The 22,029-nt window shown below is 40.1% G+C and overlaps 1 protein-coding gene across 2 annotated transcripts in view; it reads right to left on the reverse strand.

Moving 5' to 3' along the window:
* MYO1D (myosin ID) overlaps window positions 1-22,029 on the reverse strand; it is a 361,516-nt gene that overhangs the window by 76,221 nt on the left and 263,266 nt on the right. For both annotated transcript variants that reach the window (XM_043583686.1, XM_043583687.1), the window contains exon 21: window positions 11,716-11,870. In XM_043583686.1, the coding sequence (XP_043439621.1) occupies window positions 11,716-11,870 (155 nt within the window). The remainder of the gene's footprint in view (window positions 1-11,715; window positions 11,871-22,029) is intronic.

The following is a 22,029-nucleotide window of genomic DNA, read 5'->3' on the forward strand; positions in this document are numbered from 1 at the left end:
TGTCTCATCTTGGTATTGGTAATTAGTGTCTTCGGTTCTTCCTCATTACCTGACTAGATGCTTATCAATTTTATTTTGGTCTCATTGATATTTGCTCTTGTTTTTCTGTTTTCTGTCTCATTGATTTCGGCTCTGATCTTTATTATTGTGTTTCTTCTGTTTGCTTTGGTCTAATTCGCTCTTATTTTTTCTTGTTACTTGAAATGGAAGCTGAGGTTACTTATTTGAGACCTTTCTTCTTTTCTATTCTAGGTATTTAGTGCTATAAATTTCCACCTGAGTGTTCTTTGAGCAGCATTACACAAATGTTGATATGCTGTGTTTTTATCTTAATGCAGTTCAAAATGCTTTCTATCCGTCCTTTTAATTACCTCTTTCACCCCTGGGTTACTTTGAAGTGTGTTATTTAGCTTCCAATTATTTAGGGATTTAGCAGAGATCTTTTTGTTATTATTTCATTATGGCTGGGATCTATGAATCCATTATATTAATTGTGACCTGTGTCATGGTCCAGACAGAATGCAGTCTATCTTGGGAGATATGTCTGGAAAGAATGTGGGTTCTGATGCTGTTAGGTAGAATGCTCTATAAATGCTAATTAGGACAATTTGGTTGATAGTGTTCTTCAGGTTTTCTATACGCTTTCTGTTGATTTGTTCTATCAGTTATTGAGAGAGGGGTATTGAACTTGGATTTGTCCATTTTTCCCTGCAGTTCTACCAGTTTTTGCTCCCTGTATTTTGAAACTCTTATTAGAGGCATAAACATTTAGGTTTGTTATATTCTCTTCAGGAATTGACCCAATATTACTTTGTTACTGCTATTTTTTAAACTGATAATTGTCTTTTAAAAAGAATTAAATAACAAGGAAAGAATCTGATAATATTTACTCATGTAGCACTTATTTCTAATGACCTTTATTCATTTGTGGAGATCTATATTTCCATGTGCTATATATAATTTATTTGTTTATTTATTTTTTATTTTAGAGAGAAAGAGTGAGAGCAGGGGAGAGGGGCAGGAGAGAGAGAGAGAGAGAGAGAGAGAGAGAGAGAGAAAACAGAATCCATGCCAGTGTGGAGCCAGATACAGGGCTTGATCCCAGGACTCTGGGATCATGACCTGACCCGAAATCAAGAGTCAGATGTTCAACCAACTGAGTCACCCAGGTGGTCCAAACCTTTTTTTTTTTTTAAGTTTTTTTTTTTTTTGAGAGAGAGAGAGAGAGAGAGAGAGAGAGAGAGAGAGAGAGAGAATATGAATGAATGAATGGGGGAGGGGCAGAGAGAGAAGGAGACAGAGAATCCCAAGCAGGCTCCCCACTAGCAGCACAGAGCCCTACGTGGGGCTCAAACTCACAAACTGTGAGATCATGACCAAGAGTCAGATGCTTAACCTGTTGAGCCACCCAGGTGCCCTCCATGTGCTCTATTTTTATTCTGCCTAATGGACAAAGTCTTCAATTCATCTTCATTTTGAAAGGTAGTATTGCTCGGTATAGAATTGTAAGTTGACAGTTTTTTCCATTGGTATTTCCATTGGAAAGATGTTGTTCTGGGGTGTGTGGCTGGCTCAGTTGGTAGATCATGCAACTCTTAATCTCAGGGTCATGGGTTTGAGCCCCATATTGGGTGTAGAGATTACTAAAAAAATAAACTTAAAAACCAAGAAGATGCTGTTCCATTGTTTTCTCGCTTTCATTGTAACTAATGAGAAATCTGCGATATCTTTATCTTATTTCCTTTGTACATACTATGTCCTTTTCCTCTGGCAGCTTTTAATATTTAATTTTTTACTACTGGTTTTGGGCAATCTGTGATATGCCTTGGTGTAGTTTCTTCATGATTTCTTGCATATAACTTTTAGGATCTGTGGGTTTATAAAATTTTTATTAAATTTGGAAAATTTTCAGCCATTATTTCTTCAAATTTTTTTCACTCTTCCCCTCCTGTGGTGGGAACTTCATTTACACATGAAGTTGTTCCACAGTTCACTGGTGATCTATTTCTTTTCCAAAAAATTTCTCTTTCTTGCCTGTGTTTCATTTTGGATGGTTTCTACTGCTGGGTCTTCAAGTTCACTAGACTTTATTTCTGCAATGCCTAATATGCTGTTAAATCCATCCAGTGTATTTTCATGTCTAACACTGTAGTTTTCACTTCTGGAAGTTTGATTTGGGTCTTTTTGGATACCTTCTGTGTCTTCAACTGTTATAATGCAGTGATAATAACCATTTTAATAGCCTTGTTGGCTATTTCTAACATCTGTGGCAATTCTGAGTTGGTTTTGATTGCTTTTTCTTCTCATATTGGGTTGTATTTTTCTGCTTTCCTGCAGGCCTGCTATTTTGATTGAATGCCAGATATTGTGAAATTTACCTACTTACATGCTGGATAATTTTGTATTCCTTTAAATATACTTGAGCTTTTTCTGGGCTGAAATTATTTGGAAATAATTTGATCTTTTTTTTAAGTTTTTATTCATTTTTTTAAAGTAACCTCTATACCCAACATGGGGTGTGAATTCCCCACCCTGAGATCAAGAGTTGCAGTCTCTACTGAATGAGCCAGGCAGACGCCCCTAATTTGATCTTTTTGGGTCTTGCTTTTAAGATTTGTTAGAGGAGGGGCACCTGGGTGGCTCATTCAGTTAAGTGTCCAAATTTGGCCATCATGATCTCGTGATTCATGAGTTCCAGCCCTGCATCGGGCTCTCTGCTGTCACTGAGGAACTTGCTTCGGATCCTCTGTTCCCCTCTCTGCCCCTCCCCTGATCACATTCTCCCTCCCTCCCTCCCTCTCTCTCTCTCTCTCAATAAATAAATAAATAAATGAATGAATGAATAAATAAATAAAACTTAAACACAACAAAAGGCTTTATCAGGGGAAGCCAGAGCAGTGTTAAATCTAGGGCTAATTATTCCCTAGTACTTAAACAAGACCCTTCTGCATGCTATATGCAATGCCCTGTTAATTATGAAGTTTTCCAGTCTTGCTACTGGGGACTGGCACTACTCCTCACTCTCTGTGAGTGCCAGGCATGATCACTGTTGACATTTTTGCATTATTCTTTTTTTCTCAGGTAGTTTTCTAAAACACATGCACTGATCAGTGTTCAGATGAATACTTAACAGGAATCCCTGCAGATTTCCCGAGTTCTCTGTGTAGCTGTATCCTCTGTTACCCTGTCTTGCAAACTTTAGCGGCCTTGGTCTCCCAATCCCCAGGTTCCACAATGGTTCCCCCTCCATGTGCTGCGGCCTGGATATTCTCTCAAGGCAGTAAGCTGGGGCAACTGCAGGGTTCATCTCATTTGCTTGTTGTCTCTCATAAATCATTATCCTTTACTGTCTGATATCCAGTGTCTTGGAAACTCCTGTTTTATTTACTTTGTCTGTTTAGAGCTATAATCAGAAAGGAGAGTAAATCTCATCCTTGTTATTCCATTTTGGCTAGAAGTGGAAGTCTGCCACTTTTTTTAAAAATAATTTTTAAACATTTATTTATTTTTGAGAGACACAGCACAAGAAGGGGAGGGGCAAAGAGAGAGGGAGACACAGAATCCGAAGCAGGCTCCAGGCTCTAGGTTGTCAGCACAGAGCCCGATGTGGGGCTTGAACTCAAGAACTGAGAGATCATGACCTGAGCCGAAGTTGGAGGCTTAACTGACTGAACCACCCAGGCGCCCTGGGAAGTCTGCCACTTTTAACTTAGAGATCTCTGTGTAAGCCTAATACAAATTCCACTTCTCTTTGATGAAGTTTTCCCAGAACATTTTCCCCATGTCTTACTCCTGTCAATATACTCTGACTTTAAAGTGCTTTAAGCCACTTTCTTTAAACTTCTACAAACTTATTACCAGTTATACACTTGTCTCCTTTGATAGATCACCAACTTCTTGATGGGAGGAGTTTGGTCTTTGTATCCCCGTGTGTGAAGATGATATCTGATGTGTGACTGAGCCTCAAGAAATATTTTTTCCCTGTTTCTTGGTGCTGGCTAACCAGCACTGACTTTCATTTTATTTTTACCATCTTAGCCATTTGTAAATGCAGAGTTCAGTACTGTGAAGTTTATTTACAGTGCTGTGAAACACTGCCAGAACTTTCTCATCATTATGCAAATAGAAATATATATTTTTTTAACTGAATGAACAAACGTGGTGCAGACCTTTAATTTTACAGATAAGCCATGGAACAAAAAAGTTTGATCTGCTCAAGAGCTTATAGCTAGCTGATGGCAGAGCTAGGCCAGGAGCCACACTGTCTGTTTCCTGTCAAACATGCATTTCTACTAGGTCTGTTAACTCACTGCATATGCTAAACACAAAGACGGAGAACTGTTCTGCATCAAAGAAGCTTCAGATGTGGAAAGCCAGAAGTTACTAATTCTGAATGGCATAATTTAGCTAGGCTGGGCTTGATTTTTTCCCCCCCCATTTCTTTTGGTCAGCAAGGAATAGAATATCTCTTAACAACTTGTTCCCTGATTTTTTTTTTTTTTATGACAAGGAGTTCTCTGAGCCATCTAGTCCTATAAAGTTGCTTTCCTTTTCCATTTCGTACAAAAATTTCTTTTCTCTTTACAACCTCAGTCGGATTCTTTTCATTTTGTGTGATATCTCTATCCTGACACCTCTCCTCCTAAGACCAGGATATAACTCCTTGCTTCATTTCGTAATGATTCTATCTTACCAAGGATGGTGTGTGGATCAAGCTGATTTTTTTTTTTCTCCACTATGAAAATTTTATGTGAATCTACTGGTTACTAGCTGCTTTGTTTCTGGAAGAAAAGATATCCTAAAATAATCTCATAACTTTTAGATATATATATTTTTTGGTTTTCACATTTAAAACGACAATTATAGAAAATGTGCCATTCCATAATTTTTGAGACAAGTTACAAAGGAGTCTGAGCCTTTCTTATTACTACTACTGCTCTTCACAGATCTCATGACTAAGGAGACATTTGTTTGGTCCAGGAGCTCTTGCACAAAGGGTGCACATGGGTTCTTCTGGATTCCTTTCCACACAGCACCTGTTCGTAGTTAGGACCCACTTCTCAGCCTCTAAGCTGGGAGCCGGCTTATGCACGCAGCCTCTCGTTGTAGTTTTGAAGTCTTTTACTCATTCTGCAGTTGCTGATCTGAGCAGGAATCCCTACATTTTGCACCCCTGTCAGCTTACTGACAAGGAGAGTCTGAAATTACTTGGAGTTCTTTTGTTGTTAAAAATAAGTTAACGAAAAGCTGCAACCCCCAGCATACAGTGTATCCATGGCTGTTCTGGTAGCTCTTTTAGTTGATTTAATATCCTGAATACCCATTCACTTCTGTCCCTAGACGTATGACATTGCTTAGAGCTGTAATCCTGTAACCAGTACAAGGCAAGAGGTGTTCACTCATAAAGGGAAGGAGACTGTAACGGAGTTCTTCCTTTCTTTCATATACAAGGAGGGCTAAGTTACCATCTTCTGGCAGGCAAGAGCATACATCAGTGGGGAAGGGCTTAGAGCGTCCTACAGCCAGGGGGCCCCAGCGGCCAGCCTCAGTGTCCAGGAGTCCCCAGCGGGAGCCCGCTGAGTGCCGGCCACTATTCCAAACACCAGGGCAACTGGTGTGAACAGCTCAAGTACAGTTCCTGCTAACTTGGGGGCTTATACTCTAGCTGGAACGCATGTGATAAAGAAAGAAGTAAAGGTATAGTGCCAGAAGGAGATGAGAGCCGTGGGGAACAGTTAAGTAGGGCTGGGGGCAGGGAGCATGGGGTGGGGGGTGGGGGCAAACTGTTATTCTCTACCAAGATGGGCAGGGAAGGCCTGATGGGATGACAAGGGAGTAGTGGTGAAGGAGGTCCCTGTCAGAGTAATACTGTGGTTGAGTAATACTTCCAGTTTCTAGTACTATGGAAAGTGGGCATTTCTCTCTGTGTCTTCCTGTGTATCTCTATTGGGGACACTGAGGATGGTAAATTGTGGTCACTCACTTTTCTCTCACCATAAATCAGATGTTTTTGATAATTATAATTTTAACTGGCCCAAATACTCCATGAAGGAGATGGACTATAATTTAACTAACAAATCCTTTACAGTTAGCTATCTACATTGTTTTCACCTATTGTATTTTCATTTGTTTTACGCTTTTAGTTGTTACATACACTGCTGTGATTAGAAACCAGGCATCTCAGGAAAGCAGTTTGGGAATGCAGAGGAAGGGCCATGAGAACACGCATTTGGGGTCCAGGACAGAGGAGAGGGAGACACACATGGGAGCGGCGGGCAGGCGGTGAGCAGTGACTGTTGGATGAGAAGGGCCAGGAGCAGAGGCCTTTGACTTCCTTTACCTCAGGTCAAGAGGCCTCATTTCCCCTGGCCCCCTGCCTGTGCTTCCCGGGACAAACCAATGGCCTGCTTATTGGTCTGAGTCTACTCTTGAGTTAAAAGAACAGAAGCAATGATGTTCTTTAAAAAAATTTTTTAATGTTTATTTATTTTTGAGAGAGAGGGTGGGGGGGGGGGAAAGGGTCAGAGAGAGAGAGAGAGAGACACAGAGAGAGAGAGAGAGACAGACAGACAGAATGCGAAGCAGGCTCTAGGCTCCGAGCTGTCAGCACAGAGGCTGACGCGGGGCTTGAACCCATGAACCGTTGAGTTCAGGACCTGAGCCGAAGTCGTATGTTTAACCAACTGAGCGACCCTCAAGTTAAGCAGATATTACAGATACTGCTAAACAAACAAACAAACAAACAAACAAACCCCCAAAACAAGAAGCAGATGGCACTGACTTCAGGCTTTCATCCACAAAAACAAAACAGGAAAAATAAGTTTCTATGCTTATGAGTTGGGGTTATAATTGAGGTTTCCAGCATCCAGACAGGCAAATGCCTGGACAGCTGCTTAGGGCAGATGGGTCCTTTGACAGCTTAATATCGCTGAGTTTCTGGTGACTCTGCAGTCAGGGCAGCTAACGTGAGACCATCTGTTTACTAGTGGGCAGAAAAACTCACGACCAGCAGGTAGCCACTGCTGAGGATGAGACACAAACCCAAAACCGAGTCAGCCATTTTCATAACCTCTGCAAAGCAAACTGGCCTGGCGGGCCGCTGGCACCACCACCAGAGACAAGGGCTACGTGCCTACAAAACACGACCACACGGAACGAGGATATGCCCAGAGGTTTAGGTTTGTAACTTTTTTTTATTTTTATCTTTTTTTACTTAAAAAAATATGGGATGCCTGGGTGGCCCAGTTGGTTGAGCGTCCAACTTCGGCTCAGGTCATGATCTCAGAGTTCATGGCTTTGAGCCCCGGGTCGGGCTCTGTGCTGACAGCTCAGAGCCCGGAGTCTGCTTTGGATTCTGTGTCTCCCTCTCTGTCTGCCCTTCCCCTGCTCACGCTCTGTCTCCCTCTCTCTCTCTCTCAAAAATAAACATTAGAAAAAAAAAATTTTTTTTTGAGTATAGTTGACACGATGTTACAGTTGGTTTCAGTTGTGTCCCAAGAGGTGTTATTTGGGTTTATTTCAAAGTATTCAAATGCCATAAGATAGATCATTCACTCAGAAAGCTTTTTTGTTCTTTTGTACTTTTCTAAATGGGAAAAGAGAATATCCAGGAATTCAGGCCTATATAATAAGCCTAAAAACTAGCTGTCATTTGTTTATTATTAAAAATGAAAAATTTTTTTAGATAAGTAACACGTATATTTAATTGCAAAAGGTTTACAAGGAAAAATAAATAAATCTCCCACCTACCTTTCTCCTAGTACCCTATCTCCCCTCTTTCCCTCCAGAGATAACATTGTTACCCATTTCCTGCATATCTTTCCAGATATTGTCTATAATATACATAATCATGTATGTATGGATACATATATACACACACATATAAATATATACAGATATGTCCTTATAACTTTCTTATTGGCTATATTTAAAATGAACAAAGCCATATTAAAGCCTCTGAGAAGAACCACAGTAAAGAAGCCTGTTTAACTTTATTAGCATATCTACTGGTATCTGACTTTGGGTCCCCTCCCCTCCCCTTTGGCATAATTTCTGATCTGTGGAACAGGGCCAGGACTTGAATGGTATGGCTGTATCAGGTGTTTCTGGATGGCATCTACCCTGGTTGGTCTGTGCTTGAGCTGTCCTTTTTTTTTTTTTTTTTAATGTAAAGTTTATTCTTATATTTTTCTTTTTTATTCATCTGCCTTTTCTTATTTTCTTTGCTCCTTAGTTTCATATCGCCTATGCACCGTTTTCTTGCTCTTTTCTTTCTGGTTTATTATTTGCTTTGAGCAGGGCAGCTATTTGCTGAAATGCAGTTTTTTTTTTTTTTTAAGTTTACTTATTTATTTTGAGGGAGAGACAGAGAGAGAGAGAGAGAGAGAGAATGAATCAAGAGGTGGGGGTGGGATGGGTGGGAGAGAGAATCCCAAGCAGGCTCCGCACTGCCAGTGCAGAGCCCCATGTAAGGCTGGAGCTCATGAACTGCGAGATTATGACTTGAGCAGATGCCAAGAGTCAGACACCTGACCGACTGAGCCACCAGGCATCCCTGAAATGCAGTTCTTGAAGAGGTGAGGGCACCATGTACGGCTGTCCTATAGCTTCCTTTCAGGATGTGAACTCACATCACCCTCTCTCCAAACTGCAGTATCGTCTGCACGAGGCCACTTCTTCCCTCAGCTGGGTGTGTCCTTTCTCTTGACCTCCTCCAGACACTGAGGTCAGCATGACTTAGAAGTTCCTTTACACCACAGACACTCTTGGACCAATTTGGGAGCATTTTATTTAGGGTTAAAAAAAATCTCCACATGAAAGTGAGATTAGACTATAATTTTCTTTTTTGTGCTATCCTTCCTTGTTTTGGGTATAGTGTTGTGCTGGCCTAATAAAATGAGATGCTCTTTTAAAAAAAAATTTTTTTTAATGTTTATTTTTGAGAGAGAGAGAGAGAGACAGAGAGAGAGACAGAGTACAAGTGGGGAAGGGTCAGAGAGAGAAGGAGACATAGAATCTGAAGCAGGCCCCAGACCCTGAGCTGTTAGCACAGAGCCTTAGGCAGGGCTAAACTCACAGAGTGAGAGATCATGACCTGAGTCGAAGTCAGATGCTTAACCAAATAAGCCACCCAGGCACCCCAAATGAGATGCTCTTTTATCAAATTTTTTAGTTCTCTCTCTTCTCTCTGATACTTGGTTGGAATTTTGCTCATGGATTTTAAGTCCTAATCCTCTCTCTTTATAATTTTTTTTTTTTTAAAGTTTGTTCATTTATTTTGAGGGAGGGAGGGGCAGAGAGAGAAAATCCCAAGTAGGCTCCATACTGTCAGTGCACAGCCCAATGTGGGGTTCAGTCTCACTAACTGTAAGATCATGACCTGAGCCAAAATCAAGAGTCAGACACTTAACTGAATGAGCCATGCAGGCGCCCTTCTCTTTACGATTTTTTGAAGATAATGACTCCTGTTCAAATCTAATCTATCAATGCTATATTCAGCTATTCCGAGCCTTTCCTTCTGAGTTCTAACCAGAGAACCTTTCAGAATGTACTTTAGGGAAATTACTTGGAAGATAAAATATTTGTCTGAACTTAAATCTCTCTCAACTTTGGATTTCTGCAACTAACCCAGGGACAAATAAGATCATGTGCCACATCACTGTACTTGTAAAACACAATACAATTTTCTTTAATGTTCATTGATTTATTTTGAGAGAGAGAGAGCGAGCGAGGATGGGCAGAGAGAGGGAGAGAGAGAATCCCAAGCAGGCTCTGTGCTGATAGCACAGAGCCCATCATAAGGCTCAATGCCATGAACTGTGAGATCACGACCTGAGCCGAAATCAAGGGCTAGATCCTTAACCGATTAAGCCACCCAGGTACCCCAACACAGTGCCATTTTTAAAGTCACACCAATGATATGATACTTGGTAATAAGGGAAAACAGCTAGTAAAGAAATCAAATTAACCATTCCTTATGAAGTCAATATCAAGTTGCTGACTAACTCTAAGTCGAAATTCCAAGCCTGAATTTCCTGGGGGCAGGGAGGAGGGGTTTTATCTCTTGTCTATGCTTGACCTTTTATTCATAGAGTAAGAACATCAAGAGTAAACTATAAAAAAATCTAGCATTTTGACAGCCTTCTCTTCCTCCCATTGATAATTTTTAAAGATGTTTAAAATTCTTCCATATATTAAAGATCGGAGGGAATACAAGTAGAAATGTTATCTCAGAATGCATATGCTAGGGAGAGACAGCAACTGACCGTGCTAGGACCAGTTTCCCATTTCCCCCTACTTACAGAAGCATTCAATAAGAGTTGGAATTTGCTAAACAAGGACCCAGACTGAGAAGAAATATTTTCCAGGCAAAAACTATGCATTAGTACAGGCATGCGGATTAAAATCCCTTTAATTGTCCTTACTTTGTTCTAACTATCAGAAGGAAAAGAAGCCTCCTAAACTGAGCCATGACTTTACTGTAGAGATGCCTTCTCCATGTCTTTCCCTTCCATTCTAAACTCCTTAGTATCCTCTTAGCACTCTTTGGCAGATGGAAGGGAATTTTTCAAACTTATCTGTTTATCATTGTTTTTTGGTAATTCCTTAGATTCTTATTTTTTTCCCACCAGATGACCATTACGCATTATTTTATCCACACCACCGAAAAGCATTTAACTACATATCTAAGGACCTATTTTGATCTAGGATACAAAGTTTAATAACATAAAATAAATGGTCTGCTTATACTGCACACACTGATCAGCAAAATGAACACAGTCGAATTAGACAGGTGGACATCTGATTCTAGATATGTCTTTGTTTAGGGAAAGAAAAGCCATATCTAAGTGAGAAAAAACAACAACACAATACTGATAAGGAAAGTCGAAGACCGCTTCTGGCAACTTAGGAAGTGTCATCGAGGAAGAAAAGGAACTGGACCCTGAGTTTTGAGAAGCAGTCTTCCCCTGGCATCAGGGTGGGGGGGAGGCGGAGACAGACAGTTTGCCACACTGGAAAGAACATCTGACTTTGGAGTCAGAAACGCTCTACCCCAAATGCTCGATGATGTCCTATGGGAAGGAAGACCCCATCTCTAAAACAACTCCAGTAAATATCCAGACAGATCATTCTCTGGTCCACATCGTCCTCCGGGTCCATGCTCTGTGCATATTTCTCACATCACTGTTCACAACACACACCCACACACAAATACCCCAGACATCTAGGTTCACTGTGAATATGTCATGTGCCACCCAAACTCTGCGTTTTTGTATAGGTTGTTGCTTCTCTTAGAAATTCCTTCAGTCTTCATGTACCTATATGTCATCCTAAACCTGTCTTCTAATTTACATTCACAGTAGACACAATTGCTGATTATATTTGGGATAAATGAGAAGCTGTGACAATAAGTATATAAAGTAATTTTTCTGTCTTTTGGATTTCTGTCATTGGACTGGTGATGAAGAAATCACAATTGGGGAAATTCTATCATTTTTCGTTCAGCTGGAGGCTGGAATAGCAGAGGATCATTCCTAATCTTGAAACTAAGCCTAGATGCTAATTTTGCCTTCTGTGGAATGGATGATTTATGTCATTCTTCTAAAGGAAAATAACTCAATACATTGAAATTGGCACAAAGCAAGTTCAGTAAGAATTATGATGAAAGATTTCATATGTTCAAAACCTGCCTCAGTTACAAAAATCAAGCTTTACCTCTTGAAATGATTCACCAGGACTCCAACAAGTTCTCCAATTCGACTCTCATGGGTTGGCTGTTTGCTGAAAAGGCAGACAATGAGGTCTTTGTTGTCTTTTGTATGGAACACTACAAGTTGGTCCTTTCCATTGGAGACACTCAGACCAGTCAACTGCAAAGACATAAAACATGGAAAACTATTAGGATGGTTTCTCAAAAGAATAAATTTAAAAATACATTTCGTAATTATATGCATAATACACATATTATATTATATATGTATAATTTTAAAAATAAACTTATATATAATATATATTTATATATATATATTTCAGTTTATTTATTTTGAGATAGAGAGTGTGTGTACATGAACTGGGCAGGGGAAGAGAGAGAGAGAAGGAGAGAGAGAATCCCAAGCAGACTCTGCACTATCAGTGAAGAGCCTGATGTGGAGCTTGATCTCCCGAATCATGAGATCATGACCTGAGACGAAGTCAAGAGTCAGATGCTCAAACTGACTGAGCTACCCAGGCACCCCTAATAATGTATTTTTGATCAGTGACCCTGGTAGCTTCAGTCTTTTCCAACTTTCATGGAACAAGCAAGATGGAAGGAAATCATAAAGATAAGACTAAAAATCAGTGAAACTGAAAACAGAAAAATAATAGAGAAAAATCAATGAAATAATGAGCTGGTTGTTTCAAAAGATCAATAAAATTGCTAAGCCTCTAGTCTGAGGATAAAAGAGAGATAACCTAATTACCAATATAGAATGGAGGAGGGGATAGCACTATAGACCATACAGACATTAGAAGGATAACAAAGAAAAATATTTTCAACAACTCTGTGTACATAAATTTAATAACATGGATGAAACCAAGTAATTCCTTAGAAGCCACAAACTACCAAAACTCACCCAAAAGGCAATAGATAAGCTGAGTACTGCTTTATCTATTAAAAAATGAAATTTGTGGTTAAAAACCTTTCAAAAAAGAAAACTCTAGGCTCAGGTGACTTCACTGGTGAATCCTACCAAATGTTTAAAGAAGAAATAACACTGGGAACACTTTGTAACTCATCTTATAAGGCCAGCATTATCCTGATACCAAAAAAGGATAAAGGCAGTACAAGAAAACTGTAAACCAATATCCAAAACCCTTCATCAATATGGATGTAAGAATGACCAACAAAATATTAACAAAGAAATCCAACAACATATAGGAACAATAATATACTATGACCAAGTAGAGTTTATCTAAGAAATGCAAAGCTAGTTCAGAATTTATTAATTAACCAATGTAATCCATTGCTGCAACAGAATAAATAAGCCATGTGATATTATTTGATGCAAAAAAAGTGATGAGGGATAGAAGCAGAAAAATATTCACCTTTAGCCCAGAAGGCTGACCTAAAGCCTGCATAGTTTCAATAAGGATTAAATATGTGCTGGTTGCTGCTTTCTTAAAGGGTCTCATGACTGCCTTTAAATCTCACCGACAGTTCACATCAAACTGAATGACAAGCACTAGAGAAATCTTGAGAAAGTAGTTTCACAGGCAGAAATTTGAGCATTTATTTTTATTTTTTATTTATTTATTTTTAAGTTTATTTATTTATTTCGAGAGAGAGAGAGAGAGAGAGGTAAAGTGAGTGCCTGCACGCAAGTGGTGAAGAGGCAGATAAAGAGAGATGGAGAGAGAGAATCCCAAGCAGGGGCTCAACTTGGGGTGTCAACTCACAAACTGTGAGGTCACGACCTGAGCTGAAATCAAGAGTCAGATGCTTAACCCAATGAGCCATCCAGGCGTCCCTAGTTTTAAATATTTTTAAAGATTTTATTTTTAAGTAATCTTTACACCCCACGTGGGACTTGTGTTTACGACCTTGAGATCAGAGTCACATATTCCACAGACTGGGCGAGAGGGGCTCCCCTTGATCTACTAGTCCCTGCACGTCCCTTCCCCCTTGAGCACAAAGCATATAACCACCAGCTGCATAGAGCAAAAGTGCAGCTCTTTCTGCCCACAGAGCAGAGAGCTTTCCCCGTGCTACTTACATAAACTTACTAATTTGCACTGTAAAATGTCTGAAGAATTCTTTCTTGGCCATTGTGCTCCATGACCCACCAACATTTTTGGTGGCGCTGCAAGGGGATTATAGGGGGAATCTAACAGCCTCAGTGCGACCTGCTAAAACCCTTTTATTCCCCCAGCCTCTACTTCTTGTTCTTTTCCAGAGATGTCCTGAATAGTACAACCCTTCGGAATGTGTCTTGTCTGAGTGCTCAGGAGAGAACCTCTTGCCCGTGGCCCTACTAATGGGAAGACAAACTTCTGCTGCCCGGCTGGACACCAGTACCTTGGCTGTAATGGCGTTGGGCTCAGAAATCAGTCTCTGTTTCATCTGCTCTTTTAATACTTGTATACTCAAGTATTTTAATACTCTTTTAATACTCATCACAGGACAGACATACATGTCCCTAGGATGGCCGCTGATCTCAAGACTCCCATGGAAGGTTTCCTCCTAAATAATCCAGTGTGATCCCTCAAATGGGCATAAAATCCAAGATACATCTGACCACATGCGATTCCTGAAAGTGACTGGTGGGAGCTATTATCCAGTTGAGGCACTCACCCAGCGGGGGACTGGATCACAGAGAGGGCTCACAAGAAAGTTTCCTGGATTAGATAGGGGTTCCGTACTTTCGTTTCTTCACGTCTTTCATTTGTCTTGCCCATGGGCTGTTTGGCGTTCTCAGTCCTACTCTCAGGCTGAAAGTACTTCTAGCTTAGATATATGTCACTTAATATGATACCAAATAGCTGCTCCTTGTTAACAAGGGCCAGGGCCTCTACCTCATCCATTAATAGTAGATCCAGAGTCTTACAAAGGGTATTGTTACTGGTTGCAAAATATATTGATACCCCCAAAATGGAAAGAGGCAGCTCCAATTTCTGTGGCATTTCAGTCCAATCACTGACACCCCTTCTCAGGTAGTACAATGGTGTCAGAGTGGTTGAAACTGAGGGATGCCTCCCACCACTCTGAATCCCAGGGACCTTCAGCAATATTCCTGGTGGGATGCCACTTAGAAGCTGAGGAGGATTTTGGTAATGGACTCCTAGTTAGTTAATGGACTCTCCCCCATTTGTAGGAATTAACTATAGGATCAGCTTCCTTGATCCCAAAGGATTTTCCTTTGGGCTGTTGTTACCTAACACAACAGAGTCAATCTGGACAATAGGATTTAAAGAAGAAGTGCCTCATCTTTTTCTGTAATAATGCTTGGCCTCAATGTTCTCTGAAGGATGATAAAAAAAAAATGACCCATTGATGGGTCTTTAAGGTTCAGTACTATTTATCAATTGGACCTTTTGGTAGGCACCAGGGAAAATGGACCAAAATCCCATATGGTCAGGCCTTTATGGCCCTCTACCAAAACCCTCATCTGTCCATACTCCTTTAGGGGGCCCGAGGACACCCCTCTCCTCACCCTTTTCTTCTCAATCCACCATCACCTGGCTGCCCAGGCCCGTCCTACTTAACCCACCACCCTCCCTGTGTTTTGTCATGTTTTCTATGTGCACCACTCCCTGCCCCCATCTCTCTGCCAAGATCCTGTATATACCTCCTTCTTTTTCCTGAGTTATTCTCTCCTCTTTGTTTGCTTCTTTGTGTGTCAGAGCCGGAATATATCTTGAGAGTACTGGATGAATGTTGCCTGACTCTGGTTGTGTGGGGTTTTCTCCCTCATTCATTTCCTAGGTTAATGGCTATGATCATTGGAGCCAGTTGTCCTGTAAGTCTACCTCAGGATGGGGACCTTAAAGAATACTCCCAAGAAGCTTTCAAAATTCCTTTTGCTTCAGGGAGGTTCCCTGTCTTCTCCACCAGACATGGACTGCCTATTTTCACTTTTTGTGGATGGAAACAAAAGGTGTGCCTGTTCATCTGTCTGTGCTGATGAGCTTTAGGACTGAGAGAGTCCTTTTTCTCTGCCCCCTTGCTGGCAGCACCTCACCTCTTCTGCCTGCACCTCCCCCTGCTCCTCTTTCCCCACCATGTTGGGTGCCACTCGCATAATGGCTCCTGTACCATCCTTCATGCCCTCAGTGCCATTGGCTCCTGTTCCTCCTCTCCTTGCTATCAAGGAGTGGAGAGCACCTCTCTTTGGACTTAAACCGCTCACTTCAGATTTCCCCACCGGTGCCCCAGGTAAAAACTGACAGTGGGGAACAAACTGATTGACATTTAGTGTGCCCAGGTGCACACTTAAATTTGGCATTTAAGCTAATTTGAGTTTGTTAGTTTAATTAAAGGTAAACATGTCTTTAGAGTTATCAGCACTAAATATAAAACTTTTATTCTACCAAGGTTTACAAAAGGTCAAATAAACTCGTGTTATCGCTGTTGCAATTTGTCAGCAGAAAGATGACTTAAAATGATGGTTAATTTTGTCTCAAAGTTTTCACGAGTAATTGTTAAGAACAAGTAGGCTGAATAAATAAAAGATTAATGGGTAAAACTTTTATTTATTTATTTATTTATTTATTTATTTATTTATAAATTTTAAAAATGTTTGTGTATTTTTGAGACAGAGGGACAGAGTGGGGTGGGGGACAAAGAGGGAGACACAGAATCCAAAGCAGGCTCCAAGCTCTGAGCCGTTAGCACAGAGCCTGATGTGGGAACTAAACTCACAAACCACAAGATCATGACTTGAGCCAAAGTTGGACCCTTAACCCACTGAGCCATCCAGGCACCCCATAGGTAAAACTTTTAAATAGCTTTCAAAATTTTTGGTAACATGAAACTGAGAAGTTTTTTTTTTTTTAATATTTATTTATTTTGAGAGAGAGCTCACGTACTCATGCAAGCAGGGTGAAAGGCAGAGAGAGAGAGAGAGAGAGAGAGAGAGAATCCCAAGCAGGCTCTGCACTGTCAGCTCAGAGCCCGACACAGGACTTGATCCCATGACTGTGAGATCATGACCTGAGCTGAAATCAAGAGTTGGAAGTTTAACCAACCGAGCCACCCAGGCGCTCCTGACACTTGGAAGTTTTGCTAAGTTAAACAATAAATTGGATTGAATTTATTGGATATCTAAGTCTTTTCCAAATAAATGCTAAAGCATATTTACTAAATGTAGGTTTGGGCTTTTGGCTTCTTACCACAGAGAAACTGAGGATGTTGGGTCTATGGTAAACTTGCTTTATGCTTGGTTGAAAGGTTGTACTATGGAAAAACATGTTTTTAGAAATTATGAAATATGTTCACGAAGTTCAGATCTAAAGAATTTTGGTGTAACAGACCATTCACAAGTGATTACTACTTAATTTTCTTTGGAGATTAATGTTTCTAAGAGTTAAAATTCTGCTAAATATAATTAAGACTGAAGGACGGGCGCCTGGGTGGCTCAGTCAGGTAAGCGTCCGACTTCGGCTCAGGTCATGATCTCACAGTTTGTGGGTTTAAGCTCTGCATCAGGCTCTGTGCTGACAGCTCAGAGCCTGGAGCCTGCTTTGGATTTTGTGTCTCCCCCTGTCTCTGCCTCTCCCCTGCTCATGCTCTGTCTCTTAAAATAAATAAATGTTAAAAAATTTTTAAAAAAGACTGATACACATAAGGAAAGCAACTCTGTACGTAGGAGTGGAGGATTGAGAAAGAATACCTTTTGTTGAGGGAAAAAGAAATTCTGTCCTAAAATGAGATTGGTTGGGCAGAAAATGTTTACAACAAAATCTGAATGCAAAAGAAAGTTGTAGAAGGTTTGTGAAGGGAATTTTTTGGAAAAGAATTTTATGTATGGTCAAGATTGAGCTTGAAATGAATGGATTTTAAAAGTACATTGGCATAAAATTGAAATTCTGCTTTTCTCTGTGTTAAAAAGACAAAGTTTTCTTGGATTGTTGTCTGCTTTTGATAAGAAAATGCAAATGAAGTTTTTTTTCTTTTTCTTTATCTGCCCAGAAAACCAAAGCTTCTGTGTTTTGTCGTTATCAGGTCTTTGATTACTTAAGAAAGTTAAAACTTCTCAAGTTTTGCTAACAACTCTAGCTTCCTGTAGAATCTCTTACTGCCAGCGCAGTTAAGTGTAAATATTAAATTTAGAATGATCTGTAATCCTGTTTAGGCATATACTTAAAAATATATAAAAAATATAATTTCATATATTGTAGAAAATATATGAAATTCCTGAAGTTTTAATATGTTCTAGTATAAGGTCAAAATTAAATAGTTTTAATTATTAAAATGCTATGTGTCACAGGAATAATTAAATTTCCTTGTCAGCTACATTATAATGAACTCTCTTATCAGATCTTTAACCATTCTATTTTTGAGTCTCTTGTGGTTTACAGTTATTGTTCCGATGCTCTTGCAGAATGAGGTTTGTCTTCAAGGAGATTCAGAAAACTGACTTTTGACAAATACAGGTTTTTGATATCTTTAAAATCATAACACTAAAGTGGTTAAGCATATCCAGAACTAATGGAAGAAGCTGCATCTGAACAACTAGAATTAGGAGAACGGGACTAAATAGACTGAGGAAGATGATTATGGTTTTTGTGACTCTTATTTGACACACTGCTGGTTTCCTAATGTTTGCTCTTCTAGATTTAAAGAAACCTTCTCTTAAGAAATCCATGACTTATAGAAATGTGATAAAGTTTTCTTTCGTGAACAAATTGAAACATTTAAATCTTTTCTTTATTGGAATCCTCCAGAATTCAGAAACTCCCAGTGGGTATTCTATCTTTCTTGGCAATTAGTTATTTGCATAAGTTCAATAAGAATTTGTTCTATTTGTAGTCTCCTCAAAAAGTTAAAAATAGAACTAACCTCCCATCCAGCAATCACACCAATAGGTATTTACCCAAAGGATACTAAATACTAATTCAATGGGATACATACACCCTGATGTTTACAGCAGCATTATCTACAATAGCCAAATTATGGAAAGAGCCCAACTGTCCAACTACTGATGAATGGATAAAGAGGATGTAGTATATATGTACAATGGAATATTACTCAGCCATAAAAAGAATGAAATCTTGCCATTTGCAATGACATGGATGGAGCTAGACAGCATAGTGCTAAATGAAATAAGCCAGTCATAGAAAGACAAATACCACATGATTTCACTCCTATGTGGCATCTAAGAATCAAAACAAATGAGCAAAGGAAAAAAAAAAAGGGAGAGAGGCAAACCAAGAAACAGACTCTTAACTACAGAGAACAAACTGATGGTTACCAGAGGGGAGGTGGGTGGAGAGATGGGTGAAATGGGTGAAGGGGATCAAGGAGCGTACTTGTGATGGAACACCAGGTGACGTATGGAACTGCTGAATCACTGTATTGTACACCTAAAACTAATATTACACTATATGTTAACCAACTGGAATTTAAAGAAAACTTAAAAAGAATCTATTCTCCTTGTAAAGGACACCATTGGAAACATTGGTTATATTACTAAGGCTTTGACTGGAATGTCCTATGTAAGAGAGACACGCATAGGCTCAGATATGACCAGACAGTTCTAAGGAATTAAGGTTGACTTTATGGAGTCAATAAAGCCCCTTGAAAATGTTGGCCTGAGGGGCGCCTGGGTGGCTCAGTCTGTTAAGTGTCTGACTTTGGCTCAGGTCATGATCTCACAGTTTGTGAGTTCAAGCCCCGTGTCGGGCTCTGTACTGACAGCTCGGAGCCTGGAGCCTGCTTCTCATTCTGTGTCTCCCTCTCTCTCTGCCCATCCCCCCACTTGCACTTTGTTTCTCTGTCTCTCTCTCAAAAATAAATGAACATTAAAAAAAAAAAATAGACAACGTTGGCCTGATACCTTGCTTACAGAGTTCCCAGCAGCCTTACCAGGTGAGTAAAGAATGTCACTTCCTGGCAGGTGCAGGAAACCTCAGGATATTTTAGGGGCCTCAAGAAGAGGAATGCACCCAAATCTATAGGTATTGTAGGCAAGTCTGATGACAACAATTTGGCTCGGCTCTACCCTTGAGCAGCTATTAAAAGTTCAATCTAGAGGGGCACCTGGGTGGTTCCGTTGGTTAAGCGTCTGACTCTAGATTTTGGCTTAGGTCATGATCTCACAGTTGTGAGACGGAGCCTCGAATTGTTGGGACTCCTCATGTGGAGCCTGGTTACGATTCTTTCTCTCTCTCTCTCTCTCCCTCCGCCCCTCACCCACTCACATGGTTGCATATGTGCTCTCCCTCTCAAAAAAGTTCAATCTACAGATTCCTTATAAAAAGTTTCCACAAAACAGATTTTATTATTATTTTTTTTTATTAAAAAAATTTTTTTTTTAACGTTTATTTTTGAGACAGAGAGAGACAGAGCATGAACAGGGGAGGAGCAGAGAGAGAGGGAGACACAGAACCGGAAGCAGGCTCCAGGCTCTGAGCCATCAGCCCAGAGCCCGACGCGGGGCTCGAACTCACGGACCGTGAGATCGTGATCTGAGCTGAAGTCAGACGCTTAACCGACTGAGCCGCCCAGGCGCCCCAAGATTTTAAAGGATCTATATGATCAATCACTATTCTTGCTGAGCTTATGTAAATAATTAGGCCAAGTTTGTTAAAACTGGACTTGTTTTACAAATGAATCAGTCTTGATTTGGCTATCTCTGGAAATAAGGGTGAACTGAGAAAAATTATGTTTCTCAATAATGCATCCTTATGGATGTTAGGTTCTAGTTTTAATTAGCTGTCTTTAAATGCTTGTTGTTTGCCTAAGCTAGACAACTTGGGGTAAACTTCAGAGATACTGCCATAATAGCTCATATATAGACAGTCTTCCTGTTTGTTACTCTGTGGGGATAATAAAAGGGACCCCATGGACATAGATTATTTAAATAGCTGGACAATGGAATGGGTACCCCAACAACTGGGTAACTCAGCTTTTACCCTGATCAATTCTATGTGTATGGGATAACACAATTGCTCCTTAAAACCAGATTATAACCCACTCCATGGAGTTAACTATGGACTTATAGAAATAATGGCTGGCTGAGCCCTGGGTTAGCCTGGATGTGGGAGAATGACAATGAACTGAACGACGTGCCCTCATATTCCTGTGAACCAGTGGAAGATCTCAAAATACTCTTTAAACAATGAGATAAGAAAAAAAAATGGAGGTCTTTTTTCTTGTACTTGCCATCTACACACCATACCTAAATGGAACTCTTTTCTACAAGGGGCATAACACTACGCTGAGCTCCAAAACCAATCTTCGGGCTGGGCTTGTGGCTCACTGTCCACATCAAGCACTTAAGGTCTCCCTTGCTAAGACTCTCCATTACAAGGTACAGATTGGCATTATTTACATCCACACATAGCTGAAATGATACTACATCCTAATACCAGCACATGTAGGGATGCTTTTATCATTAAAAAGAATGTTTCTTGCTGACCTATGGTAAATGTTACATGGGACTCTCCAGGCCAAAAGAGGCCTTTCTCTTATCCTCAAACTATCAAAATTTTAACTGAATATGCCAATCCGTAGATAGTCTGATGACAACAAATTCCTTGACTATTATTTGAGATAATACCCAGGAAGGATTATCTCAAATACGGGATGGATATATGTGGCTTACTACCACAATAGGACAACTAAGCCAAAAGGCCCGTCCCTTATGCTAAGAAGAGAAAAACCATACCCTTGATTCATAGCCCAATAGTACCGGCTAAATGGAATGGTTACCCCCATAAGCCTGTGACCATACCATTATTTTATAGGCAACTGACTGGTTTGCTATTGACTAGACAAGGTGATCAGGCATCAGATGGCTAGCACCTAATGGAACAAAATGGTTACATGGGCCAAATTTTTGGCCATGGCTTCCACCAGGCTGGATTGGAAGATGTACTATAGGTTATGCCTAGACTCATAGCCATAGCACTAAGACTATCACAAGTCCAGTGAATCTTCCATAGCTAAAACAACGATGGACAAGGTCTGCATTCCATTAGTATGATGATATGATGATCTGACATCTATTTTTCTTCCATCAGTAGGTCTAGAAGATGTTTTATGGCACATAGAGGCCCTTGATAAATATGCAATTAAGATCTTAAAATGACTCTCAAAATAGCATTACATTATTAAACACCAAAATGACCTGAGTGCATAAAGCAGTTCTACAAAATATAATGGCTATAGATGTCTTAACAGCAACACAAGGAGGAGTGTGTGCCATTATTAAGGCAGAATGCTGTGACTCCATTCTGGATTATGACAAAAATATAACAGGACTACTTACTGATATGAATAATCAAATTGATGCTCTTAAAGACCCTACATTTCCACTTAATGACTGG

This window comes from Prionailurus bengalensis, chromosome E1 (assembly GCF_016509475.1).
Source record: "Prionailurus bengalensis isolate Pbe53 chromosome E1, Fcat_Pben_1.1_paternal_pri, whole genome shotgun sequence".
NCBI classification, from domain to species: Eukaryota; Metazoa; Chordata; class Mammalia; order Carnivora; family Felidae; genus Prionailurus; species Prionailurus bengalensis.